Source organism: Symphodus melops, assembly GCF_947650265.1.
Source record: "Symphodus melops genome assembly, chromosome: 2".
NCBI classification, from domain to species: domain Eukaryota; kingdom Metazoa; phylum Chordata; class Actinopteri; order Labriformes; family Labridae; genus Symphodus; species Symphodus melops.
The window spans coordinates 4,416,598-4,428,597 of NC_136692.1; the positions used below are offsets into that span (position 1 = coordinate 4,416,598).

At 42.1% G+C, this 12,000-nt stretch overlaps 1 protein-coding gene across 1 annotated transcript; it reads left to right on the forward strand.

Moving 5' to 3' along the window:
* The first annotated feature begins 430 nt into the window (after nucleotides 1-430).
* Nucleotides 431-11,196, forward strand: pgm2 (phosphoglucomutase 2). Its single transcript, XM_079338349.1, has 13 exons — nucleotides 431-741; nucleotides 3,181-3,348; nucleotides 3,607-3,798; nucleotides 5,150-5,233; nucleotides 5,634-5,827; nucleotides 5,923-6,112; nucleotides 6,528-6,625; nucleotides 6,752-6,932; nucleotides 7,140-7,233; nucleotides 8,417-8,546; nucleotides 8,628-8,820; nucleotides 9,660-9,793; nucleotides 10,026-11,196. Exons 1-13 carry the CDS (start codon nucleotides 691-693, stop codon nucleotides 10,126-10,128), a joined length of 1,812 nt encoding a protein of 603 aa, XP_079194475.1. The 5' UTR covers nucleotides 431-690; the 3' UTR covers nucleotides 10,129-11,196.
* Nucleotides 11,197-12,000: the final 804 nt, after the last annotated feature.

A 12,000-nucleotide genomic window follows, 5' to 3' on the forward strand; every position in this document is an offset into this window, starting at 1 on the left:
ATCACTACTCAATAGGAATGGTAATGTCAGTCGTGGCAGATTCATACATCCAGCAGTTTCTCCAGAAGAAAGCAGGATGTTTATCGGCAGGATGCTGCCGGCCTCAGTTATGTTACACTTCTGCCAGCTGCACCAAATCATGTGAATTCATCATTCATGCACCTCTTTCGCTTTAAGTTAGTTAATATAGACTGTGTGGTACGGGCATACAGAGTTATCATGCTGACATATTAAAGCAAAAACAAAAAGCCAGGGAACTCATAAATATCTCTACTCTGAAGTTGACCTCCTTCGCCTTTGAACTCGCCTAGTCAAATAATAAAACGCTTAAAAATAAGTCACAGTCCAAAAAAAATGTCACTGGTTGAAACGGGATGAAAAGGGATTATAATTAGTAATAAACATAGTTATAACAATACAGGAACATAAGGCTACAAACAGGTTGAACAGGTTTGATTTAAAAGTGTTTAGTAAATACCACGTTACACGGCGGCCCGTGAAGGCAGCAGATGAGAAACTCGTGACGCATTACGTGGCCACGCCCCGAATCGCGTGGAGCTCATTCAAGTAGTCACAGACATACACACATTCATTTTCGGTTTTTCTTAATGCTTTGAATGTCCTCAGTGAGAGCTTTCTGGCCTCAGAGGAACACGTCCCGTCAGTGTGTTGAGTCGACAGAGTGCAGGAATGGAGAGCGGGCTGGACCGAGCTGTCAGGCAGTGGCTGCAGTATGACAAGGTGAGCATTTAGCAAGTTAGCCTGACCTGAGCTGGCTGTGCTGCAAAACAGTAATGTGCAGCTATTCAAGTTTATGATATAGAGTCAAAACTAACTATACGTAAAACATTTAAAAATATGTGCCAGAAACTCCCTGAAGAGAAAATGAAGCATTACGCTCAACATCCGGTCATTATGGGGGAAACAGTGTTGCTTCATTATAATGTTTTATTACGGAGTCCCCGAGGTCCCAAAAAGCATGAAAACAAAATAGTGTGCGAACATGTTAGGTGCTTACTTGTTAATATACACTGACTTGTTCGCACAACACAATTGCTTTGACATGACATTTATCTTTTTTTTTTTTGAGCACAAGTTATCATCTTACTTGTCCCCCCTGTGAGCACAGGTTTAAAGAGAATCACCTTTTTGTGGCACTTGGTATTTTATTTAACAGGTGTGAAATGTATCTTCAACTGACATAGAGGTGAATCCAGGAAAGGACAGCATTTAATTTCAAGTCATTTTTCTTCTCATGATAAAAAGTCGACATGTAAGTTTTGTTTATGTCTCCACAACAGTTTAATAATGGCCAATTATTTACTGGAGTTAAAATTCTGTTATCTTCAAGCCATGTTACCCTTTCCCTCTTTACGGTAGTTATTCCCTAAGTATTTCTAGAAAGCTGCTGTAGAAGGTCTGCACAAGGACATGCTATCTCAGTGTTGCTGCAGTATGAGGTTTTACAAGAAACACATAGCAAAAGCCTGAATTTATCATTATAAATTAAATTAATTACAACAGTTAAAGAAGAAATGATTTCTCTCTCAGTATGTTTGTGCACATGTTCCCTGTTTGATGGAGGCCCCGGTGTAATTGTTATGATTCAAGTTGATGCAGTGCCAGTTTAGTTTGTGAGCTGACAATGAGCGTCGCTGTTTTTCGGATCACAAACGAATCACAAACTGGACCATAAATCGATGCACATTCTGTATTCTTCACTTGTGTTTCCATATCAGAGTGATTGTGTGCACGTTTGGGGCAACACGCACAACAAGTATGCATCGTCCAAAAGAGAGCCATGAGGAGAGTACACAAGGTCGAGTGAAGGGAACAGAAGAACACGCCGTTTTTAAAGTCACAGGCACTAAAATGTATAGATCTGGTCAAATTTAAAACTGTGATATTCATATTTAAAACCATAAATAATTCACTTCAGGGTTACATTTAAAAACTATGTTGTGACAGGGAGGGGTTTATAATTTAAGAGGCACATTTAAGTGTGAGCATTTGTTGGAATAATTTCTAAACTAAAAGAAGAAATGTGACATGGGGGTGTTGTTATATACAACACCCCCATGTTCTTCCGACTCCTTTTCGGACACTTTTGCTTAAAACAAAAACAAATAATTTGAATTCTTGGTTGGAAAGTCATTCGTTCGTGAGCGCAGCGTTTTTAGCTTCAGGAGGGAGCTGAGTCAATCAAGAGTGTGAAACATGAAGCTGTTAAATATTTGTTATTGTTCTTCCTCATGTATTTCATCCTGTTCTGGACATATTGAACAAAGTAATCGCAAATCTTACGAGTTTCTGATATCATGCAGGATTATTTACACACACTGTGTGTTTATTTTTATAACACAAATTGCATTGTCAGTTTTTTTTCCACACCATGCAGCCTTCGGTGTGTAGCAATCATAGAGGAAAGTTCTGGCATAAAGACTTTAAACACATGTCCTCCCTCTGTGATTGGTAAATTTGCAGGTCTCAGTAAGTTGAACAGCACAGACCCGTCCTTCACAAAGCCGCTCATTCAGGCTCTAAAGAGACACGGGACGCCACCAATCAAGTCCCACTCCAGAAGAGACACCGGCTCATCAGTCTCCACATTAATGTGCAAAGGAAGCTCAGTGGCCTCATGTGGACTTGTTTTCTGTATTTATGGTTGTCAATCGTAACCATAGCGCTCTATGAAAGTTTTGATTCATAGAGCGACAGTGGACATAAAATAATCTGAATAAGAGCTGAGACGTCCAATGTTCATGTCATGAGAATAAAGGACTTGAGCAAGCGTTCCAGTCGTAACCACGGCAACACAAACGCTCTCCTTCTATTCACCCCGTATATGGTCATCTCTTGTTTTTGATCGCCAAGAATTGTAAACAAACTCTGTTTTTAAGAGACATAAACATAACTTTTGGGTGTTTATGATGAAATGTCGTATTCGCTTACGTGAGTGGACCACCACTGCTCTCTTTGGGTTTTAATATAACTTCATAATATCTGATTATTGTTTTAAATCTTCAGTCTGTCTTTGTTGGATTGTATTGTTTTAAACCACGTGGTCTCAATGTTGACAACCTCAATCTCTGCTTTATATTTCAGTTTTTCAATCAAAGATGATCGTTCATGTGAATATAATGTCCGTCTGTGAAATGCGGGTGTGTTTTTCCTTCCCAGAACCCAAAGACGGTGTCCATGGTGCAGGAGCTTGTGAAAGAAGGAGCGGTGGAAGCTCTGAAGAAATGTTTCTCCTCCAGGATGGAGTTTGGTACGGCAGGTCTGAGAGCACCCATGGGCCCCGGCATTTCCTGTATGAACGACCTCACTATCATCCAAACCACGCAGGTCGGTTAATGGATAAACTACGATTCTGCCGCTCACGAAGCCTGGAGTCACATGCGAAGACAGACAAACACATCATTGATTCAGGTCCGGTGCTGTCAGACTCCAGACTCTCGTGATCGGCTGCATAGATCACATGTCACCGTCTTGTTAACCTTCACTGAAGCGCTCTCCCGTTTCCTGTTGCTTGTCCTTAAATGTCCTCCACTTCCACTTTCATCTGCTCTGACATCATCAGAAGTGTCCTCTCTGATCTCATAGGGTTTCTGCCACTATCTAGAGGAGAGTTTTGAGAACCTGAAAGAGCGAGGGGTTGTGATTGGTTATGACGCGCGGGCCCACCCTCCCAGCGGAGGCAGCAGCACGCGCTTTGCCAGCCTGGCTGCGGCTGTGTTCATCAGCCGAGGGGTGCCGGTCCACCTCTTCTCTGACATCGTCCCGACACCGTTTGTGGTAATCACTTCTTCTTCTTTCTATTTCCATGTGTGGATTTTTTCTTTTCTCAGAGGATGTGGTACATTAAATATACACACATTTATATTTCCCACTGTGCCATTGAAAACATTTTTTTATTTAACCTTTATTTAAACAGGTTGGTCCCATTTGAGATTAAAAACCTCTTTTCCAAGGGAGACCTGGCCTGAACATGAAGTCAGATCAGTTTGTGTTGTGTCATGTTTTCTACAGGGACAGCTGGCTCAAGCTAAAGGGCAAACTCCATGGAAAACGCAAACTCTGCCTTCACGTCTGACGTGTTGCATAACGCTCGTATGATTCACAGAGTTAAGACAAGAGGGCACGACTCACAAACACTCCAACATACAAGCAGATAAAAGTATGAAGCGTTTGTTACTGCAGCTCAGACCGAGACCTGCAGTGTGACTTTATTTTTATTAATGAGCACAGCCCGTAAAGATTTGGATTCATGTTCAGCTTTCGTTAATTAACACAAGAATAACCCACTGTCTCACATCAGAAGCACACTAGGCCGATCATGATCACTTGATCATAGAGGTGGGAACAAAACAATCGAGTTTCTTCTCTTCAGAGATTTTTAATAGACTCATAATTTTGAAAATGAGTGTTTGAAAACAAGTGCTAATGCTCGCTCTTTAACTCTGTAGAATACCATAATGGAGCAGCAGCCAGTCTCCCAGGTGACTGGAGTCGATCCTGATGTGTGGACTTTATTCAAAAATAATCTTTGAATCATGACTCCAGAATCGTTTTGAGTCAATAACAGTTTCTGAATCAGATCATGACCCGATGAATAAAAACTGAATCTTGAGACTCCCAAAGATTCCCAGCTCTACTTGATGAATGTACACAGTCAGACCGTGTTGGCTCCTCACTGCAGGAAGACATTCACTGAAGTCTGAAATAAAGAAGTGTGTCTGTCACAAGAAGGAAGTTAAAGAGGTTGAGTGATTGTAGAGAAGATCTGTGGACAGCAAGCAGCACAAAGTTTCACTTTCAGAGGAACAAAGAACCTGCTGTTAGTCACTGCTCAAAGTCGAGTCAAACAGGTCAAACAAACACACACACACACACACACACACACGATGAGACTGAAATGGGCTTCAGTTTGATTCAATTACATTTCAAAATAGCCGACTAAGGAAAACCCCATTACTGAATGAACATTTACTTAGCTCACATCTTCTTCATGTATGTATATATATATATATATATATATATATATATATATATATATATATATATACATATATATGTATATATATATATGTGTGTGTGTGTATGTATACACAGTTCAACACATTGTTTTCTGTCCTGCTCCCTGCAGCCTTTCACAGTGTCCCACCTGGGTCTGTGTGCTGGCATCATGGTGACCGCCTCCCACAACCCCAAACAGGACAACGGCTACAAGGTAACACCTCTAACTCTCTCCCTCGCTCGCTCGCTCGCTCACACGTAGCACTGATATAAAGGGAAATATTGTCTCTGTTGTTTCTTCTGCTTCGTCTGAATTGTTCTTTTACGTCTCGTCTTATCTCAGGAGCACATTTACTATTTCTAGGTCTCATAAATAAAGTGTCGACGTCTTTGTGTTGTTTTATGAGTCTGAAATGTTTTTGTGGTCAGACATGAAAAACTATTTGAGTATGTCACCAGAGAAATGGTTTGATATTTCTTTCTGACATCACATGAGATGAATCATTTGAGAACTAATCAGAAGTTTTAATCGATGGTTTAAAAAAAAAAAAAAACATTTCCAGCCCTCCCACGTGATTTGATCTGCCGTCGTCTGCTTCGTGTGCTTGTCTCAGGTGTACTGGGAGAACGGAGCTCAGATCGTGTCACCTCATGACAAAGGGATCGCCAAAGCCATCGAGGAGAGCCTGGAGCCCTGGCCCGAGTCCTGGAACACAGAGGAGGCCCTGAAGAGCCCCTTACTCAAAGACCCCTACCAGGACATCCACACACAATACTTCAAAACCATCCAGAATCACTGCCACAACAGGTGCTCTTTAGAAACCCCCCAAAAAAGACCAGTATCAACCATTTCAAATACCAGGTCACTGCTTCACTCGGCTCCCTCTCTTCTTTTTTTAACAGGGACATAAACAAGAGTTCAGAGGTGAAAATTGTGCACACGTCCGTGCACGGCGTCGGCCACGCATTCGTTCAGTCAGCTTTCAAGGCCTTTGACCTTCCCGCTCCATACGCTGTAGAGGAACAGAAAGATCCAGACCCGGAGTTTCCCACCGTCACATATCCCAATCCTGAGGAAGGAGAGGGAGTCCTGGTGTGTTCTGAACATTCACATTACACGCCCGCATGTGTCGACTACCTAATAATGATAAGAACGACTTTATATATCCAGCACTTCTGAAAAACAAGTCAGTGCTTCACAATTTAAAAAAAAAACATAAAAATAAGTCAAAACAAATACACAAAGAAGCATTTAAAGTAGTCAAGTCAGGAAGCAGGAGATGATCACATTACTGTTTCAAAGTAGTGATGTTGATTCACTGTCTCAGTTGACAAAGCAGGACTGCATTACGTCATCTGAGTTTTAAGAGATAGGTCCGAGTCAAACATGAGCTCAAGGCCACTAATCACTAATGTAGCTGCTGCGAGAGGGAGCATTAAAAAGCTGATGTGGTGTAGTTAAAGGTGTAATGTGTGTGTGTGTGTGTGTGTGTGTGTGTGTGTTGCAGACTCTGTCATTTGCATTGGCAGAGAAGGAGGGAGCCACCGTCGTGCTGGCAAATGACCCTGATGCTGACCGGCTGGCAATTGCCGAGAAGCAGGAGAGGTGTGTTTTAGTGTATATTATAATATATCCCTCTTAAGATCACAGACGAGTGATTTAAAGAGCATGTATTCACTTTTGAACTGTCCTCACTTCTTTCATCTCTCTCTCTCTTTTGCTCGGCGTCAGTGGACGGTGGAGATTGTTCAGTGGAAATGAATTAGGAGCGCTGCTCGGTTGGTGGATGTTCCGCTGCTGGAAACAGCAGAACTCTGACGAGGCTGCCGTGAAGAACCTCTACATGCTGTCGAGCACCGTGTCATCCAAGATCCTGCGAGCCATCGCTGTCAAAGAAGGCTTTCATTTTGAGGTAACAACATCGAGGTCACCATGTTTTCACTTCTCAGAGAGAAATGAGCTTCGTGTTTCTCTCTCTGGATCTGTCTCCTGATGCGTGAATAAGTTATAGCCTGTCCTAATCTTTTAACAATTATAATCCAAGGGACATTACAGCTGATGGCTACAACACACAGTTTAGAGTTGTTACTAATTCAAAGTCCCTTCACTGTTTGAACAGGAAACACTTACAGGGTTTAAGTGGATGGGAAACAGAGCCAGAGACCTTTTGGACCAGGGAAAAAGTGTCCTGTTTGCATTTGAGGAGGCCATAGGTATGTATACACACACACGCACACACACACACACACGCGCACACACACACACGATTGTGCCATTCCTCACTGCATAATCAGCTAAAAGTGGTCCTGATTAATTCCTTGTGGCGCGATGTTATAAAACATGTTGACACAATTATCTCTGTGATGCCACAAACGGATTATTTTAATCATCCTGAAACATTTAATCTGCTGGGAGTGTTTCCAGGAGCAGCTAAAGGCCAACCTCTGTTTTCAGTTTCAGAATAAAATCGTGACGCCAGCTTCATAGATCCAAATGGTTATAAGCAGAGTTTAAAAAGCAGCCATGCTTGATAAGCTTGATGTCTTAGGTTGTTTTGTAAAACCAGCAGTGCCTCTTGTCTCCTCTACAGTTTGACTTGTAGAGAGTTTTTTCTGGTGTTTGCTCTGGTGTTCTCCCCATCTTGGTTCGTCTTGGTTACTTGTTAAGAGATGAACCTTTCAAATGTAAAGAATGTGTGAACACTTCTGACACGACAACTGAGCGCCTTGTTCTCTGTGAAGATTTAAGCGTGGACTCTGCTAAAGGTCGTTCAGGGTAATGCTAACAAACTTCTTCTTTAGGTTTAGTGCACGTCAGTTTAATATGATTATGATGCTCTAATTGGATTTACATGAACTGTAAATTTAAGTTTCCATTTCAGCTGGAGCTTCACACTTACAAGGGGTTAACTGTGTGTGTGTGTTTGTGTGTTTTCACACCTGATCAGAACTCCTTACTCACACACACACACACACACCACCATTACCGCCACACACACACACAGGCACACACACACCACCATTACCACCTCTCACACACACACACACCACCATTACCGCCACACACACACACACAAACACCCACACACCACCACACACAAACACACTCTCTCACACACACACACCATTACCACCTCTCACACACCCACGCACCATCATTACCTCCACCACCACACACACACAGCACCACACACAAACACACACTCTCTTACACCCACACACCATCATTACCTCCACCACACACAAACACACTCTCTCACACACACACACACACACACCCAGCAGATTAAACCGCTGTGTTGTGAGGCTCATACTTGGATATGGAACTGAAGGAAGATTTCAGGGCGGGCTGTCCTGACATTTGTGCACGTGTGAAATCAGCTTTCATGTGTTTCAGGGTACATGTGCTGTCCCTCCGTGTTGGACAAGGATGGAGTGAGTGCTGCAGCGATAGCAGGAGAAATGATTTCCTATCTGGCCACAAAAAGCACAAGCCTCTCTCAACAGCTCACTGCCATCTATGAAGAGTAAGACTTGTGTGCATCATTATAAATAGAAGTCATGAGAATGAAGTGAAACAGCTGACTGTAACTCTGTCTCGCTGACAGGTACGGCTACCACATCACCAAGAACTCCTACTTCATCTGCCACGACCAGAAGGTGATCAGCAGCTTGTTCGAGCGGATTCGCAACTACAACGAGCAGAAGGACTCGTACCCCACTGAATGTGGCCGCTTCTCCATCTCGGCTGTACGAGACCTGACCACCGGCCACGACAGCAATCAGCCTGACAACAAGGCTGTAAGTCAAACACACACGCGTACGACTTGACCTGCAGTCTTTCCAGATGTTAAGTTTCCTGCACTTACAGATGACTTTATTTTGTCCCTGAAGTTCAAAGTTAAAGAAAAAGTTTCACAGCTTTAAAGCATGTTTGGAAAAAATACAAGAACACTAATAACTTGAGTTAAAAAATATAACTGGAGTTTTTCTTTAAGCTTTAGTACATTTCTATACGATTGATGATTGAAACAACAGAGATTATTTAGAAACTCGTGGTGGAAAAAAATGTCATCATATGGACACTTTGACGATCCTCTTTGCCATTTTCAGGTTGTTGTTGTTGTTGCTGTCCAGACCACTGTGGTTCATCCGCTCCTCTGATATAGTTTTGTTTTTGACTCCAGCTGACAGCTGTTGTAGTTTTGCCCAAATAACTCCCTCAGGAGAGAGTCAGTCAGTCAACCAATCAGGCCCAACACTGACGAAGTGCCAGAAACAAAACTTCAGATGTTACAGATTTGTCTTTCACATTTTCTGGATGTGTTCATTAGCAAATTATGCACATCAAGTTTACCCTATCAACTTCAAGCATTCGGGTATTTTCAGTATTGTGCGCATAATTTTGTTAACACCGCCCTCAAGTGGCCACAGCAAAATCAGCTTTCATAAAAACCTGACCTGCTGGTATTTTTAAGGTTTTTAGATGAACAGTGAGGGAAACCTCATCACCACACATCATCAAGTTCAAGTTTGTAAGTGGACTTGAGCTTGTAGAGTGATTTTCTAGTCTTCTGACTACTTAAAGTGCTTTTACACCACATGTCACACAGCAGTTTCTCCTTTCTCTTGTGTCCCAGGTTCTTCCCACCTCCCGATCCAGTCACATGATCACATTTAGCTTCTCCAACGGGGGCGTGGCCACCATACGGACCAGCGGTACCGAGCCAAAGATCAAATACTACACTGAACTCTGTGCTGCTCCTGGTAACAGGTGGGTTACCATAGAAACTCATTATTTGACAAATGCCTTTAGGGTTGAATATCATGGTTCTTTTGATTATTCTGTAAAATTACAAAAATATACATCCTAAAATACTTGAGAAAAGAAAAGTTGTGACGTGTTCATGTACTGCTTGAAAATAATGTTCCCCCCTTTGTCATACCACAGTAACTAATGGTGTCCTTGTTTGTTGTCCTCTCTGGCTTTTTGTCTCCCCCTACAGTGATGTGACACAACTGAAGAAGGAGCTGGATGACCTGGTTGAAGCCATTATTGAAAACTTCTTGGAGCCAGAAAAGAATAAGCTGCAGCCCAAGCCGCAGTAGCACTTCATCAATATACGATCACCTCCAGGACGGGCTATGACTCATAACCCTCTGACCAGCTTTACACACCATGTCTTAATGAGTTCAGAAGGGTATACGCTTAAACACAGGCTTTTATTTTTACATATACAGCTCAGCTAATCACTATTTCATTCATTCTTTTTTTTTTTATCCAGTCGGACCAAAAACTTATATTTAATTATAAATCAGCTTTATTTAGATCACCAGCTGGCTAAGGGCGACACCTTACACCGTGTTCTAACAGCATGCTAGCGTTACGTATCACATTGAACATGATCGTACGATGGTTGTACACTGCATCCGTTTGATATGTAATTCATTGCTCTGTGATCTTCAGTTTCTCCTTGTAAACGGAGAGGAAAATAGAAACGGGGCCTCATCCAATTGGAAATAATAGAATCAGGCTGATTTTGTCGCTTGCTTGCGCCGCATGCTGTTAAAACAGGCCGTTAGCGCCAAACCAAGGTTTACAACCATTACAATATATCTCAGAGAATTGCCTTAACTTGAGATCTGACCAACAACTATAAAATGTTATTCCTGGTGCATGTGTCGTTTCCTTACATTCATTACTCTTTTATGCATTCCACACTTCCACAACTGTAAAGTGCTGAAAGGAAGGGTAACAGAGAATTTGACGAGAATGATGAAACGGGTTTCATTTTAAAGCTCCTGTGAGGAACTTTTGGTTGTGTCCCTTTTGGCGCCCTCCTGTGGGCAAAGCAGTACTTTATGTGTTTGTCAATTGTCCTGCTCATGTGCTGTCAAATGTGTTTATTGAGAATCTATTGAACCTGATGCAGTTAATCACTTTGTCTGACACCTACCCTGCTGCAGCTGTTTCAGATCAGATAGCTTTAAAGAAAATAAAGAGCCAGCTGTTGTAGCTCATTAAGAAGCTTCACAATTCATTTTAGTCTGTTTCATAACCAGCTGAAACCTCCTCACAGGAGCTTTTAACTTACAACTGATGAATGTTGTGAACTGATTTTTACATTATCAGTTATACTGGAAAAGAAAGATATGACATTAAAAGTAACTGTTAAATATGTTCATGTGTTCAATCAATACTCGATGTGTGAGTTTACTGATTTGTAAAATGACCCTGCTTAAAAGCTTAGAGCACCAAGTGGAGATTTTTCTCTCAAATACACTCATGCTTATTAGGCGACTTGATCTGATGATAAAAGTTAACTAAACCCTTTAACCTCAAAGTAATTCATTGTAAAACCGAGTGAACAAAAACTACTTTCCCAGGGTCCCTTTAATTTGTAAAAATAAACTGTGCTGGCATTGTGATTTCACTCAATAAAAAGAGGTTGTCAAACTGTGCATGAGGGTATTAGATGTTGAAATAGAATTTACTCACGCACACAAAAACATGACGTGCGGCACGTCGCTCCTGCATCCTCCGGCACCGCATGCATACAGCATGCATTTGCCATGCCCCGTCAGAGTGTATGAAGGAGAGGAGGGAGGTAGAGTCTGTCCTGTCTTCTATATTTAACTCAAACCAGAAACGTTTCCTGCTGCGTTGAGATCGACCTTCCTTTCTCTGTGCGTTTAAGAAGCCGCTCATACTGGTTCATACCAAGCTACGCACATCAAACAAGACTGCCGTGAACAGGTAAGGAGGCTGTGCCGTTATGTAGAGCGGAGACAATTCTCATATATTGTTGACATCATCTTTGCCCTGAAGAAGCCGCAAACACTTCGTGTGTGGAGGTCTGCGTAACGCCGTGCGTAAAAATCGCTTGTTCCGTGCGTAAATCAAATGAACCACTGAAGTCAGGCATGTGAGGCTGCGCTCCACGAGTATAAAACCTCATTCTAACTTCCGCTGCTGCTCTG